The 20,202-nt window shown below is 51.0% G+C and overlaps 1 protein-coding gene across 1 annotated transcript; it reads right to left on the reverse strand.

The window, feature by feature from the left end:
* On the reverse strand, positions 1–18,275 carry CHRNB4 (cholinergic receptor nicotinic beta 4 subunit). Its single transcript, XM_032623085.1, has 6 exons — positions 18,176–18,275; positions 13,754–13,902; positions 6,566–6,610; positions 6,353–6,462; positions 4,281–5,268; positions 1–877 (listed from the first exon to the last, which is right to left on the reverse strand). Exons 1-6 carry the CDS (start codon positions 18,228–18,230, stop codon positions 737–739), a joined length of 1,488 nt encoding a protein of 495 aa, XP_032478976.1. The 5' UTR covers positions 18,231–18,275; the 3' UTR covers positions 1–736.
* Positions 18,276–20,202: the final 1,927 nt, after the last annotated feature.

Consider the following 20,202-nt stretch of genomic DNA (forward strand, 5'->3'; position numbering starts at 1 on the left):
CCTAGGCCCTGAGGATACCGCAGCAAACACGAAGGGCCAGGTCCCTGCTCTCACGGAGCTCACACTCTAGCGGATGAGAGTCTCGGGTACCGAGGGCTGCTGGAGGAAGGTGTCGGGGTAATGTGGCTGTGGGGAGAATGCTTTGGGATGAGTGACTGGGGAAGGCCCCTGGGGTAGGTGACATTGGACAAATGATGGATCGGAGCAGAGCCCTGAATGATGCAGCCATAGGAAGAGCTTACGAGACATCTGGGGAAGAAGGTTTGGGTAGAATGTACAGCAAATGCAGAGGCTCTAAGCTGGGAAGATCTTGAAGCATGTGAGGGACTAAAAGAAGGCCAGTGAACCTAGTGGACAAGGAGGAGTGCAGGGAGATGGAGTGAGAGGTAAGCCGGCATGCAGATCAGATGCCTGGCACACTGTGGGTGCCACTGCTACACGCATCTTTATCCCCAGTGCCTGCTGCAGGGAAGGAAGCCAAGCCGGAATTAAGGTGTCCAAAGACCCTCCTGTAGCGGGTTTCCTGGGTTTCCTCCAAGGCCTTCAGAGAGGACGGTCCAGGCCCCCCCATCCTTGCCCCTCCCATGACCATGGCTGTTTGATGGGGCTGATGGCTGACAGACTCATTTATTTAGGGCCTCATCAGCCGTGACCCAGAAGGAAGCAGCAGACTGTCCGTCTGGCCACTCACATCATCTCACCCCACATCCTGGGGGCCTCAGACATGCAGGGCAGCCTAGGGCCCTTCAGAAGGTGTGTGGGTCTGGAAGAGGGGAGGTAGGAAGAGCCCCACAGTGCCGAGCACACACACAACCACGAACACCCACAGGAACAGCCGGTCCACCACCATGGCCACGTACTTCCAGTCCTCAATGACCTGTGGGCAGACAGAGGGGCCGGTTACAGGCACCGAGCGCGGAGGTCCTCCCTGCTTTCCCTCCTTCCCCAAGCTGGGGCCTCACTATCTGGCCAGGGACCCCGTAGGCCACTTAGAACATGGAGTGGTAAGTTCTGAGTCTGAGGCTGGTCTTTCAGCTGGGTACCTGGGTGCTTCTCGGGTCCTCAATCCACCCCTACCCACGCTGCATGGCATCAGGGAGCCACTGGGAACCAGGCTGTATGGGAAGGTTAGGAATGGAAGGGGTTATTAACGCCACATATGTGATTCGAAACCAAACTGGATTATAAATAAGGGGAATGAAACCTGAGGATCACAAGGCCTCTGCTCTCATTTTCACCCCAAGCCCCCTGCCTGAGCTGGCTTTGCCCAAAGGAAGACTTGAGGTGCACCTAGCTGAGAGGGGGTTGGGCAATGGGACCCGCAGGACACCTGGAAATCCTATTTAATTTGCTCAGTTCCATTAACGGCAGTGTCTGCTAGTTCCTGTAATTAAGAGCCAGCCTCCTTCCACATCATCTGGGCTTCTCTCCACCTCCTTCCCCGCCCCCCATCTTCTCAGGCCCAGGTGTGGGGTATAGGATTGGCAGAAACACGGCTAGCCTCCTGAGGTGCCACCACAGATGTGCCTGCCTCCTTGGCCTGGGGGAGATGCCCCCAGAGAGACCCAGCATTCTGGTCTCCCTTCCCCTCACCCTCTTGCACACCCCAGCCTGTCTGGATCCTTCTGCATGTGTACTTGTCCTGGTGGAAAATGGCTGCATCAGCAGAACTCAGCAGGGACTCTGGAGCTGGAAATTCGGGCAGCAATGGGCAAGCGATGTCAGTGACCCAATTTGTCAGAGCCCTGGTCAGTGGTGTGCATCTCCCCTCCAGGATGATCCCTGCTCAACCAGCCCCACCAAACACACCCCCAGCCAAACACAGCTGCTGTCTGTTTCCTAGATGCAGCAGGCACCGCCCACTTTCCACACGGCACTCTTGGGTTTCTTTATGACAGCCCTAATTGCAAACAACCGTGTGTGTGTGCACGCGCGTGTGTGCGTGAGTGTGTGTACGCTCCTTTTCCCCTCTTTTTATATTTTTGTGCTATTTATAGTGACCAGTTAATCACCAGGGAGGGTGAAAGTGCTGAAGATGAGAAACAGCCCAGGCTGGCTTAGGGGTGGGCATGCTCTGGAAGGGAAGAAAGCCTCTTCTCTCCAGCTAGACATGAGAAAGTCGATCAACCAGTAAGGCCCCCATGTGTGTCAGTTCAGGGCAAGGCACTGCGAAGTGCAAGGAATGTTAATGACATCAGAAAGATCTGAGTATGGAGCTTGGCTCTGCTCTGTGCCAGCTGTGTGACCTTGGGCAAGTTAATGAGCCTCTCTGGGCCTAGCTTTTTTTTCTATTGTAGAATCGGGATTCAAGTAAATGACACTTCACAGGTTCCTGGCAGAATTAGCAGTAACGTATGTCACTTCCTGGTAGAGTGCCTGATGTGTGGTTGGAGCTCAATGAACACTGGCAAATATAATAACTGTGGGCCCTGCCTGGCTCCTTCCCACAAAATGCTTTTAATTAATTGAGTTAGAAAGAGGCAGAGGCCTGTGAGTGTCTAGGGGGTGGTGAGACCTTTAGAAGAGAGAGCTCAGGATGCGGATGGCTCAGCCAGGGCTGCAGGAGACCAGTTTCTCAACCTGCATATGCACAGGAACCAGCGGGAATCTGGTGAAAAATGCAGCTGCTGGACCACCTCCCACAGAGATCCCAGCTCAGTCAGAACAGGTGGCCCCAAAGCTGTATTTTGAAAAGTTGCCCAAGTGGTTCCTAATTAGCCAGGAGGGCCCCAGTCTGTATATTAATATTTGGGAATCAATGAATTAGGTGATACTGAGTTACTGAATGGTTCTGAACTAAAGCAAGCATAATTAAATTAATTTTTTAGAAAGTGAAATCTGATAATCCTATAGAGCTGTGCTTCTCAAACTGGACCGAGCCTAGGAATCCCCTGGGGATCTGGTGAAAGCGTAGCTGCTGAGCCAGCAGGTCTGGGGTGGGGCCTGAGATGCAGCATTTCTAAACAGCTCCCAGGTGAGACCGGTGCTGCTGGTCCAAGGACCACACCCTGAGGACAAGGGTGTAGAAGAACTTGTGTGCTATATTCCGCTTGTTAGCAATTCTTTCTTTTTTTCACAGTGTAATTTTGGAGCTTTTCCACCCTGCTCTTTTCTCTTGGCACTAAATAATGGAATCCCCGTGCTTTCCCTTGAGAATGTAGCTAGTGAAAAGGAATCACAGAAAGGTAAGAACAAGGCGATGCCCTCTTTTTCACATGCAGCTGCTTGTTGTGGTGTAAAAACCTGTTCAAAGAATCTGATTTGATAAGGTGTTAAAATGCGAACATTCCCAAGAGTCTGAAACTTGTTCTCCAACCCAGTCTGGAAATGTGTGTGAAAATTTCTAACCGTACCATCACGTTCTGTGTTTAGTTATAAAATCGTCCTTTGAAGCATTAACTTCAAAGGAGTCAGTCAAGACACCTAAACTCTAGAGCTCACGGCTTTGTCCTGGGGAAGTAAACTTAACCTCTTTTTAGAAATCTGTAATTGTACTTGATAATTTATTATCCTGGTAGCAATAATATTTAAATGGATGGTTCTATACTCCTAAGAGTTATAAATGTTTGTATGGCTTCTTGGCAAGCCTGACAAGGATGGGAGCATATGCCCTTGGTGCCCTGGCCCACCTGTGTCCCTAAAGGCTGCAGAATCATTTTCCAGCCCACGACAGCCTTCCACTTTCTGCCTGCTTCTCCTCTCTTCTCTGCCCCAGGGCTTTCTCTAGCACCCAAACTGCTTGCTTCACAACCAGCTGGCAAAACCAGGAAGTGCAGGGGAGTTAATGCCCCCAAGGTTACTAGAGCCTTGGGGATGGGAGCTAATGGGCAAATACCCTCCTCCCTCCTGGGGGATGATTCTGAGAGTTGCTTCCATGCTTCCGGCTTCCGCAGAGGTTCTCTGACTGGACTAGCCTCCAGAGCCCGTGGCAGTATCCTGCTCACTGATACCGACATTGGCTTTCCACCTTTCCCTGTCTCACTTTCTCCACTTCCTCACTGTGCTTCCTGGGGATCACTTCTCAAAAAAACTCCCTCTGCCCAGGTGTTTATATCAGGTTGTGGGGAACCCACAACAAACCAAAAAGGATCACTAGTACTTCCTTCCTATCCCTTCATGCACGAAACTAGAATAAAACTCATTTCAGTTTTGGATTCCTTATTCAAACAAAGAGTTTGAGAACCCTTGTCTCATGAATTAACTTCAGGAAATGGGAAACTGACTATATTATCCCAGCCTCTTCCAATGGGCCGGTGTTGGGGGCTGGGCTAGCAACTTACACTCTGGTCCTGATCATCACTCTTCATGTGCTGGGCAATGAAGCTGACACCCTCTAAAGCCTCCTGCACATCCTGCTTGAACCTCCCAGAAGACCTCAGCCGGAAATCCCTGGGGATACCCGCTGAGTCAGAGCCGGCTGGAGATTTGGGAGCTGCAGAGGCAGGGTTCACAAAGTACATGGAGTTCCCGTAGAGGTTGGAGGAGCTGGCGGGGCCCATGGCCGAGGCGGTAGTGGCGGCCTTGGACTTGGTCAGGTGAGCCTGACTGGGCTGGGGGGCCCTGGAGGGGCTGCTGTCAGGGCGCTTCATGAAAAGGAAAGTGGGCAGCTTGTGTAGGAAGCAGCGCTTGACCCAGGGTGCCATGGTGTGCGTGCTGGGTGAGCGGTGGTGCACGTTGAGCACACAGACACTGGTGACGATGGAGAAGGTAACCAGCACCATGGTGAACATGAGGTATTTGCCGATGAGCGGCACATCGAGGGAGGTGGGCGGCACGATCTTGGAGATGAGCAGCAGGAAGACGGTGAGCGCCAGCAGCACAGAGATGCACAGCGTCATCTTCTCGCCGCAGTCGGAGGGCAGGTAGAAGACGAGGATGGCCAGGGAGGTGATGAGCACGCAGGGGATGATGAGGTTGATGGTGTAGAAGAGCGGCTTGCGCTTGATGATGAAGTCGTAAGTCACGTCCACGTAGCTGGGGTCCTGTGGGTTCACCGTCCTTCGCCCAGGGAGGGCAACTATGTCCCATTCACCACTGGGGGTGAAGTCATCCATGCTGGCCGTGGGTGACTTGAGGACCATGTCGATCTCTGTGTGGTCGTAGGTCCAAGAGCGGAACTTGAGGGTGCAGTTCTGCTGGTCAAAGGGGAAGTGCTTCACCTCGATCTTGCAGGCACTCTTGTAGATGGCAGGGGGCAGCCACATTATGCTTCCATTGGAGCGGACCACCACATTGGTGTAGAGAGACACCTCGTAGGTACCGTCGGCACTGGGGGTGGGGACAGGGCGTGGAAGAGAATATCATGAAATCCATAGATGATGCCTGGCTGTTCTTAGAACTCGCCAAAGAGCCCTGCAGGATTACTTCTCACTAATCACTCTTCCAAACCCCCATGCCCTCACCGGAAAGGCCTGCTTTACTTGGCAACTGCCTGGTGGCGAGAGCCCTGCCATGAAACAGCGTGAAGGCTTTACATAGATTTGCTCATTTAAGCCTCACAACAGTCCAATGAAGTAGATATTATTATCATCCCCATTTTACAGATGGGGAAAAACAAGGCTCAGAGAAGTTAGTTGTCCTCTTCAAGGTCAGAAAACTAGTAAGTAGTACAGTTAAGATTTGAAGTCAGGTCTTTCTGTCCTTAGATCACCTACTCCTAATCATTTCTCGCTTCTGCTGGTAGGACTGCGACCTGGGAAGTCTCTTTATCCCCCTCCACCTACCTGAGATATTTATGCATATCAAGTCAGTGCTACCAACACCCAACACTGACAGAGCAACCGAAGGTCAGAAAGAGGACAGTATGGGGCTTCCCTGGTGGCGCAGTGGTTGAGAATCTGCCTGCTAATGCAGGGGACACGGGTTCGAGCCCTGGTCTGGGAAGATCCCATATGCCGCGGAGCAACTAGGCCCGTGAGCCACAACTACTGAGCCCGCGTGTCTGGAGCCTGTGCTCCGCAACAAGAGAGGCCGCGACAGTGAGAGGCCTGCGCACCGCGATGAAGAGTGGCCCCCGCTCGCCGCGACTAGAGAAAGCCCTCGCACAGAAACGAAGAGCCCAAAATAAATAAATAAATTAATTAATTAAAAAGCAAGTTTAGAAAGAAAGAGGACAGTATGGAGGACAGAAAGAGCACTGGACTTGGGGTCAGGATGGTGGCCCGGGTCCCAGCTGTGCCTGAGTGAGTCGCAAGGCCCTCCCCATCTCTGGCCTCCAATTCCCCATCTGTAACTGAGGGTGCTGGCCCTGCTCATCTCTAATTCCTCTTGCAGCCTGACAGCTTGGAAGTCTGGGTGAAGCGCAGGACTGGAGGCCTGGCCCTCACCACCTTGGCCAGCCCTGCCACTTAACTTGTTGTAAAGCACGATGTCAGGCAGCCAGACGCGCTTTGCGGGGATCCTCAGGATGTTCACACCCTCATAGCGGGAGCTGTTCCAGGCCAGGCGGTAGTCTGTCCATTCCTGAGCAGACAGGCAAGGCCCCGTCACTTGTAGGTCCCTCGCCGCCAAGGGGCAGCCCTGGAGAAAACGCCTCCTTGGGCTGGGGACCCTGCAGGGCACTTACCTGTTTCAGCCAGACATTGGTGGTCATGATCTGTTCTCGCTCATTCTGGGGAGGGAAATGAGGTTATCAGTTCACCTGTTAGGAGGTGATAGACCACACTTTATCAAGCAAAAGTCTCTGAGCTCCGGGGCCATATGACCAACCACCAACTTAACCTCCTCGGAGGGCTCAGACGTATTTCCCACCTAACATGCCTGCGACAAACCTCATGATCTCCACCCAGACCTGGGCCTCCGCTGGCATTGCCATCTCAGTGAATGGCATCCCCCAGCCATACAATTCCGCAAGCCAGAAACCTGGCAGTCGGCCCTGATCCCTTGCCCTCTGATCCATCAGTAAGTCCTGTAGGTTGTACCGCCTACATGAGTCTCAAATTTGTCTGATTCTCCCCATCTCCTCTGCCACCATCATCTGTTACCTGGACTGTTGCAGTAGCCTCCCAACTGGCCTTCCTGCTCTGCCTTGGCCTGCCTTTAGTCTATTCTCTATAGAGCAACGTGGGTAATCCTTTTAAAATCTCAGCTCCTCAGACTACATCTCTCTGCTGAAACCCTCCACTCCCCTCCCATCTCATCTAAAGTGAAAGCCAAAGTTCTGCCCAGGACCTGCAAGGACATCCATGATCTGCCCCCCTCCCCCACCTCCATCCCTATTAGCTCTAGTACCTCTTACCTCAACACTTTCCTGTTTGCTCATCCCACTTCAGCTATACGTGTCTCTTTGCTTCTGCCTTTGCACATGTTATTCTCTCTTCCTGGAAATCCACACAGCTGACTTCCTCACTTTCTTCAGGTCTTCCCTGACCTTTCTACATAAAATAGCACCCCGTTCCCCTCTCTCCCTGCTTCATTTTTCTTCTTTTTTTAAAATAATTAATTAATTAATTTTTTGGCTGCGTTGGGTCTTCGTTGCTGTGCATAGGCTTTCTCTAGTTGTGGCGAGCAGGGGCTACTCTTTGTTGCAGTGTGAGGGCTTCTTATTGTGGTGGCTTCTCTTTGTTGCAGAGCACAGGCTCTAGGCATGCAGGCTGCAGTAGTTGTGGCTCACGGGCTCTAGAGCGCAGGCTCAGTAGTTGTGGCACACGGGCTTAGTCGCTCCGCGGCATGTGGGATCTTCCCGGACCAGGGCTCGAACCCATGTCCTCTGCATTGGCAGGTGGATTCTTAACCACTGTGTCACCCCTGCTTCATTTTTCTTTATAGCTCTTATCACCACTGGCCACCTCTATTTGTGTATTATGTGCCACCTCCTACTAGCGTCTAAGTTCCTTGAGGGCAGACAGCACCTAGAAGGGTATCTGGGATGTATCAGATGTGAAATAAATATTTTCTGAAGAATATAAGAATCCTACCACAATAATCCAGGCCACCATAATCCATCTCTCACCTGAACCACTGCAAGACCCTCCCAACTGGTCTATGACCACTCTGCACACATACCCCATACAGACACACATCTATTCTTCCTCTGCAGCCAGAAGAAACTTCCAAAGTTCCTGCCATTTCCCCCTTAATCCTATTTTTACTTAGGTCACTTCTGTGGCTTCCTTCACATATAAAATAAAAATCCAACTCCTTCACAGGGTCTGCAAGGTCTTGCCAACTTTCCCGGCTTCATTTCACCTTTATTCTATGCCCTTCCCCCGACATCCGCCCTGGCCTTTAGTTCTCCAAATGTGTCTTGTGCTCTCAGTCTGTACCAATTTCCCTGCCTCCTCTTCACCAAGGTAACGTCCAGCATCTTGATATCAGCTTGGAAATCACTTCCTTTAACTAGGCAAGCATATCAGTAGAAAAAGGTTCAGTTGCCAGTCACAGAGAGCCAGAGTGACACTGCCTTAAATAAGTTTCTTTCTCTCTTGTAACGGTTTGGACGTACAGGCATACCTTGTTTTATTGTGCTTCACAGATACTGCATTTTTTCAAAATCAGAGTTTTGTGGCAACTCTGTGTGGAGCATCTATTGGCCCCATTTTTCCAACAGCACTTGCTTACTTTGTGCCTCTGTGTCACATTTTGGTAATTTTTGCAATATTTTAAGCTTTTTCATCATTACTGTATTTGTTACAGTGATCTGTGATCAGTATCTTTGATGTTACTACTGCAAAATATTACAACTCACTGTAGGCTCAGATGATGGTTAGCATTTTTTAGCAATAAAGTATTTTAAACTTAAGTTATGTACGTTGTTTTTTAGACATAATGCTATTGCACACTGAATAGACGACAGCATAGTGTAAACATAAGTTTTATATGCACTGGGAAACCAAAAAAAAATCATGTGACTTGCTTTATGGTGATATTCACTGTGTTGCGGTGGTCTGAAACCAAACCTGCAGTATCTCTGAGGTATACCTATAATACGGTGGCTTTGCTCTACAAAGTCCTTAGGGACCCAGGTTCCTTCCAGATTTCTTCTCTACCACACCTAGAGTGTGGCTCTCATCTGCATGGTCCACAATGACTGCTGCAGCTCCAGTCATTACACCCACATTCCAGACTGTTGAGGGGTAGATGGGAAGAGGAGAGAGAGGATGCATGCCAATGTCTCCCCCCAACCCCAAATGTCTTGTTTTAATTAGAGTATTTAGGCCATTTACATTCAGTGTAGTTACTGATAAATTTGGGTTTAAACCTACCATCTATCTGTTTTCTGTTTATTCCCTTTCTCTCTTTTCTTGCCTTATTTTGGATTAACGATTTTATTATCCATTTCTCCCGATATTAATGTGACTCTTCTTTAGGTAGTTACTCTGGAGTCTGCAATATGCATACACTTGACTTTTTAGCATCTGCATCTAATATAAATTAGTTCTTTCATCACTTCCAGAACAAGGCAAGAACTTTAGAACATTTCAATTTCATCTACCCCCTCCTTACTTTTGGGTTATTGTCATGTATCTAATTCTACATATAATTAAAACCTTGCAAGATATTTTTTTCTGTTTTTTTATACTGTCAATATCAATTCAAATTCACCCATATATTTACCCTTTCTGTTGTGCTTCATTTTTCCTACATTTCTATATTTCCATCTGGGATCATTTTCCATATTGAGTCTTCTTGTATTAAATTCTTTCTCTCTCTCTCCTGAAAACATCTTTATTTCAACTTCCTATTTTTTTTTAAAATAAATTTATTTATTTATTTATGGCTGTGTTGGGTCTTCGTTGCTGTGCGCAGGCTTTCTCTAGTTGCAGTGAGTGGGGGCTACTCTTCCTTGTGGTGTGAGGGCTTCTCCTTGTCGTGGCTTCTCTTGTTGTAGAGCACAGGCTCTAGGCGCACAGGCTTCAGTAGTTGTGGCACGTGGGCTCAGTAGTTGTGGCTTGCGGGCTCTAGTGCTCAGGCTCAGTAGTTGTGGCCCACAGGCTTAGCTGCTCCGTGGCATGTGGGATCTTCCCAGACCAGAGCTCGAACCCATGTCCCTTGCATTGGTAGGCAGATTCTTAACCATTGTGCCACCAGGGAAGCCCTCACCTTCATTTTTAATTATATTTTTACTGGTGGTATATTTCTAGGTTTGCAGTTTTTTCTTGCAGCACTTAAAAAATGTCATTCAATTTTCTGGCTTCCATTTTCAGCTGTTAGTTTTATTGTTGCTTCTGACTTTTGTTTCCCCCGACTTCTTTTAAGATTTGCTTTGTCTTTGGTTGTCAGGAGTTTGAGTATGATGTACCTGGGTATGATTTTCTTTGTATTTACCCTTATAGGGTTCACAGAGCCTCTTGCATGTGTAGATTAATGTCTTCAGTCAGTTTTGGAAAAATCTCAGTCAGTATCACTTCAACCTTTGTTTCTTATTTTTATTCCCATTCTTTCTGGAACTCCAAATACACGTTAGACCTGACATTTTTATCCTGTATCATATTATCTTCTTTTCTGTATTTTCCTTTCTTTTTTCTATAATTTGTCTAGATATTTTCGATTGACCTCTCTTCCTGTTCATTAACTTTCTCTTCTGCTATGACCAATCTGCTATTAAACCCATCTAATAAATTTTAAATTCTCCATCATTATAAGTTTCTTGAACATATTAATGCATCACATTTTCTTTTCAAGAATGTTTATTTATTTTGTTTATTTTTAATAGTGGTAAAATGCACATAAGTTTTACCATCTTAACGGCAGTTATTTAAAAGTCTATGTCTGATGACTCCAGTATTTGAATCATCTGTGTGTCTGTTTCTCTTCTTTTCTCTCTTCATTTTTTCTTATTTAGTCTTGTCTTATTGCCTGCCTAGTAAGTTTTTATCTGACTTTATCTGCCTCCAGGGACGACTTACTTTGGCTTTATGGCAGGCAGTTAGAGGAGGGACAGATCACCTACATCTAGTCTGTGACTGAGCTGGTTCAAAGCAGGTTTTAGTTTTTGTGAGGGCTGGTCTGTTCTTGATTCATTTTGACTCTTAGCAATGCTCCTTGCAAGGTCCTCACCAAGGCCCCATCTCCTTAGTGGGGCTCCAATTCCAATTTGTGTCATCCTAGCCCTGTAAGAGTGCCAAGCATTCAGCTAGGCTTCCCAGCCTCTTAGCCACCACTCTGTACTCAGCTCCCTAGCCCCTTGGCTCTATACTGTTTACCAATCATCAAACGACAGGAAAAGCACCAGAAGCTATCAGGGTCACCTCCTGGATCCTGGTCCTTCAAGTCCTGGCTAAGCTCTCTAAGACCTTCAAAGAGATTTGGCGGAGGACAGGCATTTTTGTCCCCCTTTTCTAATTGTTCTTGTGGAAAAGTTAATCTGCAACAAGATACTCTGTCATTACAGAAAGTTGAAAACCTTCATCTGTCGTAAAAAATAATTTTTTTAAAGTTGAGGTACAATTTACATACAGTGAAGTTGAGGTACAATTCACATACAGTGAAATGCATAGATCTTAAGGGTACAGTTTGATCAGTTTTAACAATGCATTATTCAGGTAACCCACCTCCTTTCAAGGTATAGAACATTTCTGCCACCCAGAAAGTTCTCTCCTTCTTTAGTCTGGTGCCTTAGTCCCCTTTACTCCCCCACAGCTGCCTTCCCAAAGGCAGTCCTGGCCTTCCCAAAGAGCTGCTTCTGAAGGCTTGCTGGCCTTACACAGCACAAACTCCCTGCCTGCTCCCTAGAAACTTCCATCTTTAAACTGGTTATGCCCATAACCCTCCCTCCTTGAAAACCAAACCCTGAAATACAAAAGGAAAAATAACCCCCCAAACCTCATATTTGTTCTGTACACAGCTTTCAGGATTATGACAGCTCACAGTGCTACACTCATAGGCATGGGGCTGGAGGCTGTGTGCCCTCCTCCTTCTGGTAACTTCTATTATCCCACAGGGACCACAGAGCAGATCTGGCAGGGGCAGCCTTAGCCTGGAAGTGTGGCTAGAGCTGCCTTCCTGGTCCCCCTCACCAGGGCAGCAGCTGCAAGGCAGCAGCTGCAAGGCTGCAGCTGGGCTCACTCGATTAAGCAAAAAGCCATTGGCTGGACAATAACACTCAGACACCAGCCTGGGAGCGGCCTGGCTGGAAGCACTTATTCCTTCCAGTTGGCCTTCGGAGGGGAGAGGGACAGAGAGCACAGGCTTTTCATCCCTCCCCCATTCTTGGGCTGTGCTTCCTCCCAGGGGAGGAAGCCAGCCATTAATCTGGCCAAAGCCTTGGTGAGGGCTGTAGGTTGGAGGGGCTGGGTTTGTGAGGGCTGAGTGCGCTAGAGAGAGAGGGTGGCAGTAAGAAGGCAGCCACCAGACCAGAGGAGGCTCAGCCGCATTGGTTGGCTTCCCAAGGCTCAGGAGGAGAGGCACGGTGGATTTCCAGTGCGCTGGCAAGGTCTTGGGAAAAGGAGCGGCCAGTCAGTGTGCGGGGCTGGGTGTCAGGCAATTTGGGATCTACTTCTGGCATCGCCAGAACTCCTGGACAAGGTCCTGGGTTGTTCATCTGATCTTTTTCCATATGCATAAATTAAGGAATTTGCCTAAACCTTGAGACCCCTGACTTGGCCTCTAAGTCATGATTCTTTCATTCCAGACATGCCGTCTGTGCCTTTGCACGTGCTCTTCTCTTTGCTAGGGATATCCTGCCCACTTTGTGCACTCTAGTTTCCCAGTTTGGAGTCACCTGCCAATCCATATCCCAGAACCAGTTAAAATGCTTTGGCTTCAAGCATAGCTGGATGTTCAACAAAACATCCAACTATGAGTGGCTAAAACAATAAGGACATCTGTTATATCACATAAGAGAGCAGGCCAGTCATTTCAGCGTTGGTTAATGCAGTAATTCAATGATGTCAGGATTCTAGGTTGTTGACAGTGATGTTAGGACTCTGTGATTCTCTTGTTTTTCCCCCACAATCATGAGATGGAGGCCATAGTTCCAAATATAAAACCTTCACATGACAATGTCTATGGCAGGAAATGGCAAATCTTTTCTTGGGTCCCTTTTTGAGTATGAGGAAAACTTTCCCAGAGACCCCCGCCCTTTTAGGCAGCCCCTACATCCCAATGCCAGGGCTACAGCTCTTGCCTAAGCCCTGACTGATCGTTGGCTGGAGGAATAGAATTACCATGGTTAGCTACGACTTAACAATACGTGGCAAGGAGGCCGGAGAAGGGCCCATGAAGTTCGTGAGTATCCAATATCAAGTCATAGTTTTATTAACAAAGAAGTTGTGAGGCAGGAATGTCCACTGGGTAGCCCGCCAATGGGCCTGCCATAGACAAGGTGGGCCTCCAACATGGCCATAAGCTTCTCCTCCTTCTACCCTATCATCTCCCCCAGTCTGCTCAACAGATGACCTCACATACCCCCTACCTACTGGGGGGAGATAGGAGCTAGGTACAGAAACCGATGGGTACAGAGGCCCAGGTGTAGGGACAGGACCAGAGGCAGCTGCTGCATCGGTCTAGCCAACTGAGGGTCTGGGTAAGTGAGGGCGGTCACTGCAGGTATGGAAATGAAGAATGGACTACAGAGTGCCAAAGTAGGGTTGTCAGGTCTTGATGTGTGGATGTGGGGCCTCGTAGGGAGTGCTGAGGAAGGTGCCTGAGGGAACCATGGCTCATTGTTAATCTTCCCTGTGGCCCTTTCCACATCCCCACGCAGGTTTGGAGCCCTGCCCCTGGAAGCAGCTCTGAGGGGAGCATGCATATGAGGAGCATGTAGCATACTGTGTCCAGCCGTGGGGAAGGCACAGCTGCCCCCTGTACCTACCACACTGATGAGCTGCGCCAGGGAGAGCTGCAGCTGGATGGAGATGAGCTCTGAGGAGCTGGTGGCTGGGCGGATCAGGTTGTTGTAGCGGGTTTTGTTCAGGAGGTCATCCATGAGCTTCTCCTCCGCGTTGGCCACGCGGCAGTCCCCTGGGAAAACACATAGTCAGATCTGCTGGGTCCTCATCTAGCTGATGGCAGTGAAAGGGAGAGCTGCGAGGGCCAGAGAGCACAGGTGCCCTCGGGGCCAGCTGGAGCAGCTAAGGGGCTGGCAGGCCTGCCTCTCCTTGGAGACTTCAAATTAAATCTACCCAAGACAGAGCTCAGCTCTCTCCTCCCACGCCCTACATCTTCCTCCTCCTGCTCCGTCTAGCAATGAATGGCACCCCACACTCTAGACATCTAGTCCAAAACCTGGGCATCTATTTTGACCCTTTCCTTGGTTCATCCAAGGGGCCACCCAGTTCTATCTATTCTACTTTCCAAATCTCTCAGTCTGTCCTCCCCTCTCCATCCCTCCTGGTCTTGGCTCACCACCCTGCCCCAGGCTCTTCCAGTAGCCTCCTTGCTGGTCTCCCCACCCCCACTCTGCCTCTGCCATCATGTCCCATTCAGTGCCAGAGTGGTCTTCCTACAGCTACTGAACCACAGCCCATCCCTGCCCATAACCTCTCAGAGCTGTCGGTAGAATTCAAATGCAAACTTTTCGGCTTGCCATCCAAAGCCCCTTGGCAGCAGCATTTCTTCCTCAACCTGATCTCTTCTTACCTCTCCACCTCTACGCCCAGGTACTGTATATTTTGGCCATATATACTGCTTTCCTTTCCCCATGTGGCCTTCATTGTCTCACTTCTAAATCTTCAAGCACACTCTTTCTTCTGCCAGGACAGCCCCCCGGCGACCAGCCGTCAAATATCTGAGAGTCTTTCTTGTGCCAGGCATTGTGTTATGCGCTGGGGGTAACAGCCAGCATAAACCCTGGCTCCTGCCCTCAGGGAGCCTCCTGTGTAGTGGAGGAGAGATATTATTCAAACGTGGGTTTGTGTGCAGAGCTGGGGAGATGGTGGCGCTTTCACTGAAAGAGCAAAGGCCTGGGCCAGCGGGAGTTTGCTGGGATCAGACTTGGCCCTACAGCATTCAGGGTGTACCTTGAGACACCAAATGGAGGGGTCCAGATGGCAGTTGGCTCCTGGTCTGGAGCTTAAAGGAGAGGTCTGGGCTCAGAACCATACCTGCGAGCCAGCAAATGCAGCCTCCTGCAAGGAGCCCCACTGAGCTCCCACAGCCCCAGATCTGCCCCTTTTCACAGCCCAGATCTCTTGCCATGTGGCGTTTGGGTCTTTGTCCCATCTCCCTCACACATCTGGGGAGTGAAGGGGAGGTTCAGGAACTCCATCGTTCACTCTGGTGACGTCAGGTAAGGGCAGTTTGGGGAGGGGCCTGGGAAAGAGGGAGCCTCAGAGGAAGTCAAGGACACCTGAGCAGGAGACCCCAGATACAGGGGAAGATATGCAGGTGTGCAGAGGAAACAGTGTCGGGGGGCAGGCAAGAAAGTGGGAAAAGGATAAGGGAATAAGGGAGGCTGAGGAGGTGGGGTTGGGTCTGCCGGCTCACCAGGCCCAGGACTGGGATTACATCCTCCGCTGAGGGGCCAGTTCACTCTGTTTTACCAAATCCCACCCTCTGGATGCGGCCAGAGGGCCCAGAGTGTGAACTGCCTGACAGAGCAAGTCTGAGGTGGACTCCTGGGTGGGTGCTGGGCTGGACACGAGACCACGGGGAGCAGCCACCACCCTGCCTGCTCCATGCACTTTCCAACTCATTGCCTATCTGGAGCAAATGCAGCATTTAATGCCTGTGAAAGATGCTCCCAGGGCACCTGCTGCCCACTGTCCCTCCCCCAACCTGCCCCAGGCTGTCCAGAGGGGGTCCTGTGGATGCTTGGCCTACATACTGAGCCCTGTCTCTCATACCCTGGACCCCCTCCCAGAGGCCAGCTGCTTAAATACCCTGGAAGCCAGTCTGTAGCCCCAGGTTATAGCTGGGTCTCTCCCATAGCCCCTCTTTATTATATATATTTGAGTTGACCCATCATTTCAGCAGGGTATGACTTGCCCAAGTCCATCAAGCATGTCTGGGACAGCTCGGGTCAGAATCTGAGGCTTCTGGTCCCCAGCCCTGCAGTGCTGGGGGAGGCTGCGTCCCACATTTCTGCAGCCCCAGGAGGCTGGTGTACCTAGGTACCTGAGAGGCATGGGCTGCTCTGCAGGCTGCGGGGGCTTGTGTTCCTGCTCCAAGCCCCCCTGGGATGCTCAGGTTGCTCACCTTTGGGCCTGTCCTGCCTCTCAGTCGTTCAGCTGGCCCCCAGGGACCCTCACCCATCTTGAGGACCAGTTGTGGGATCCAGAGAAAGAGGTTCCGAAAACCTTAGACAATTTAGCCCACTCTCTATTTCTTATCTGGGGAAACTGAGACCAAAGAGGGCGAGGAACTTACTAAAGGAGTCCCAGCAAGTCAGAGGCAGAGCCAGTTAGAGGCCCTCCCCTAACCCCTGTGTCTTCTTTCGCGCCCTTGCTAACTTCCTGGTAAGGAGCCTGTCCCTGCAGAAGCCATGTTGGTGTCCACAGCCAAGTGTGTACTCATGCCTGTGCCTGTGTTTGTACTTGTATACATGCATGGGGGGCAGAGGGGTTTCCAGACTATATTTGTTTAGGCTTTTCAGTCTACTGCTTTATGCCTGTGTGGCCTGCCGGGTTCAAAAGACAAGGAACAGGCCTCTCACCCCCAGATGACAGGGGTGGCCCAGAAGAGGTGGAAGCTTCTGGGGCACAGTTGGGGGTCACCTCCCAGCCCTGGGGCCGGCACAGTTACACAAAGAGGCCACCACTAGGGGTCAGTCGTGACCCAGTGATTCTGAGAAGGAGTGGGCCCACCCTGCCTCTGTCCAGGGCCTTGCCTTCCTTGGCCTTCTCTGGAAAAACTGCTCCCCACCAGTAAGGGGTTAACAGTCTGAGAGGAAGCCATGGCTGGAATTCTAAAACGTGTGAGTGTGTGTACGGATTGAAAAAGCAGAGCAAATGGTAAAAATCTATATTGGTAAAACGGAAAGGCAATACCTATTGGTTTGGAATACAAACCATAGAAAGTAAAGGGTCAGTGGAATCTTGGCAAGTGGGCATCTGAAAGGCAGAGTGATTTTCAGTTGGGGATGTTTGTCCTTACCTGAGGAAGGGAACAAGAGATTTGTATTTATTAAAAGGCAGCTATGGATTCTTTTCAAAAAGTTGAGGTTTTTACGTTTTACAAAAAGCTCACAATACATTATCAGTAGCTTCTCCAATCATGTGCAAGAATCACCTGGATGCTTGTATAAATGCAGATACCCAGGCTCCATTTCCGGAGATTCTGATCCTGTGAGCCTAGGATGGGGCCCCGGGAATGTATAGTGGGTGTTTCTGATGCAAGTGGCCCCAGGACCGTACTTAAGAAACACTGCAACTGACTCACATCTGAGTCCCTAAGTATGTAGTCAAGGCATATCATCCCCATAGAACAGATAGGGAAACTGAGGCCCAGAGAGGGTCACTGAGCAAGTGGTGACAGATCCAGGGTGCACACATGGAGTGCAGACACCATCTTTGGTGAGATCTCCGCTTCCTTATAGGAACTTCATATGTCCCCCTACCCCTTACCTCCAACACCCCTGGTGGTGTGTCTCTGTCCAAGGAAGATATAGCCCTGGTCCTCTAGGCTGACTAGGGCTTGGAGGACAAGCTTGGGCTGGAGGGTAGGAGCTGAAAGAGTCCTTGGAACTCAGGTGGGGAGACTGAGGCCGGGAGCAGACAATCCTCACCATATCTGGACTCTTGCCTGGGAAGGGCTAACTGGATTTCCCTTCCGGGTGTCTGCAGGTTCCTGAGGGCCAGGCTCCACTTCACCAGCCCCGCACTCAGCCAAGCTGGCTGTCCCGGCCGGCCAACCCCTAGGAGTGGGTGACCAGAGGCAGAGGTGCCATAAAAGTGTGTTTTCTAGGAGATCCACCCCCAAACACACTTGGGCTGGCGAGTTGGGTAGCCCCACCCCCCACCCTCAGGCTAAGTTTTCCCTATCTACAGTAGCGCTGGGATTAAGCAGAGCTGCCTGTCAAGCGGGTACCACTCAGCCCCGCTGCCCAGCCCAAAGGCGCTCCATATGGAGGGTGGCCCTGGCGGCCGCGCAGACCAAACGTCGCAGACCCACTCATCCTGACCCGCCCCTGCTGCCGCGAGTGGGCTTAGCCCCGCCCACGCCCCCATTCGTCCAGGACAATCTCGGGCCACTCCCCTGGGTGCTCGACACCCTCCCTTCCCTCCCACCTGTGGCCAGTCCAGCCGGGCTCTGGCCGACCCAGGCGTCCCTCCCTCCTTCCCCGAACAGAACTCACCTCGCCCACAAAGGGCAACCAGGGAGAAAAGGAGCAAGGGGAGCAGGCTTCTCATGACGGGCGGGGGCTGGAGAGGCAGCCGAGGCGAGTTCAGCGGTCGGACCACCCGGGCACCGGCGGCCGCGGGCAGGCGAGTGAGAGCCGGTGCCCACGGCCTCGGAGGTTTGAAGTCGTGGTGACGGCGGGCACTAGGACCCCGGGGAGAGCCCAGCCAAGCCCGCTTGGGGGTAGCAGCTGTGAGCTACGCCCACAAGGGGATGGGGCGGGGCAGAAGAGACCCCAGGGGCGGGGCCGGCAACAACCCGGCGGGACTGGCTCTTTTCGGCCAACTGCCTAGGGTCGTCGCCCAGCGGCTGGCCTCTGCGCTTCCCGACCTACTCCGGCCTCTAACTTTCCTTGAAGGGAGGTCGGCGGGACCGTGCATGCACCCTTTGTACAGTTGGGGAGACTGAGGCAGACGCTGGCTCGGGATCCCTCTACTGTTGGGGAAAGTGGTTGTACTCCAGCCGGGAGGTCCCTGGGCTTTGTCTGCCGTCAGGACTCAGGAGGTCTTTCAGAAAAAGATGTCAAGTCTATGCTCATGCGGTTTGCTGGAAAAAAAGGAGCACTGCAGGGAGTGGGGAGTAAGCCAGCTGGAGTGGGGTGCAGCTATCTGCAGACATTGGGGAAAGGGAGCTTAGGAAAAGTGTGTGGAATTCGGGAGGGTGAAATAGCTCAGGGTCCCCTTACCTAGATTGGGTGACTAGGGAAGGGACAGGATGGAGCCAGAGTGGGCTGGCTGTGTCCTCCCCCTTGAGCCTTACAACCTGTGCTGACCCCAGGCAGCTCTGGTGACTCAAGGGAGCAAGCACCCCCTCCTCCAGCCAGGTGGTCCTGGGTAAGTGTCGGAATCAGTATCATTCCCTTGAGAGCTGGGGGACCTCACAGGATAGGCATCATCGCCAGCGCAGCCATACTTTTGGACCTGGCCAGAAGTGGTGCCTCAATCCAGGATCCAAAAGAGCCTTTGGCATATTCCTGTAGACCATGGCACTCCTCGCTCGCACTCCAGCTCCCCACCCACCCCCTCCCCTGTCTGGGTCCCAACAGGCAAACCTAACAACTGGGACTTCCCTCGTGGCGCAGTGGTTAGGAATCCGCCTGCCAATGCAGGGGACATGGGTTCGAGCCCTGGTCTGGGAAGATCCCACATGCTGCGGAGTAACAAACCCATGCGCCACAACTGCTGAGCCTGTGCTGTAGAGCCCATGAGCCACAATTACTGAAGCCTATGTACCCTAGAGCCCACACGCTGCAATTACTGAGCCACGTGCTGCAACTACTGATGCCCGCGGGCCTAGAGCCCGTGCTCCGCAACGAGAAGCCACCACAATAAGAAGCCCGCGCACCGCAGCGAAGAGTAGCCCCTACTTGCGGCAACTAGAGAAAAGCCAGGCACAGCAATGAAGACCCAACACAGCCAAAAAAAAGAAAAACTAACAACTGGAGGGAAGGTGGGAAGAGCAGGGTCTGGGAGAGTGATCGCCTACAAACGGCAGCTTTGCCACCTTCTCTCCAGGACTCTCAGTCTTGCTATCATATTGCTTCCCCCAATGTCTTTTTTGCTATAATCTGACATGTTGACATATTCTTTTAAAATGAACACTGTTGAAATGGAGCTGACTTTCCCTTTAAGATGGCTTGGAGAATTAAGGTTTGAGTGCATCCTCTCTTCTCCAAACTGCAGCAATAAATAGGTGAAAAATATAAAGCAAACCAAAAAGACATAGCCATCCTGAAAAAATAAGATCTCCATGAACTAAAATCAGAAAAGAAATGCAAAGTGATGGGGATGCTGAAGCCTGGAGCCTGCTGGGCTCTAGAAGCCAAAGGCAGTGGCAGGTCCTTAGGGATAAAAAGGGACTAACAGACTCCTGGCTAGAAGCTGGGCGCTTGGATGTATCCCAGTCCCTGAAAGGATGCTAGGGTAGGGGTGCTGCTGCTGATCTATTGTCTGAGGCCCTAACTTCATAGGATGTGTATTATCC

The sequence above is a fragment of the Phocoena sinus genome, chromosome 2 (genome assembly GCF_008692025.1).
Source record: "Phocoena sinus isolate mPhoSin1 chromosome 2, mPhoSin1.pri, whole genome shotgun sequence".
In the NCBI taxonomy this organism is placed as follows: domain Eukaryota; kingdom Metazoa; phylum Chordata; class Mammalia; order Artiodactyla; family Phocoenidae; genus Phocoena; species Phocoena sinus.

Bases quoted from the DNA above. Each gene is read 5' to 3' on its own strand.
- CHRNB4 (XM_032623085.1), bottom strand. From the start codon at position 18,230: ATGAGAAGCCTGCTCCCCTTGCTCCTTTTCTCCCTGGTTGCCCTTTGT. The intron at 6,611-13,753 runs GTAGGTACAGGG...TTCCCTCCCCAG, and splicing joins TGGCGCAGCTCATCAGTGTG to AATGAGCGAGAACAGATCAT. The intron at 5,269-6,352 runs GTTAAGTGGCAG...CCCCACCCCCAG, and splicing joins GACATCGTGCTTTACAACAA to TGCCGACGGTACCTACGAGG.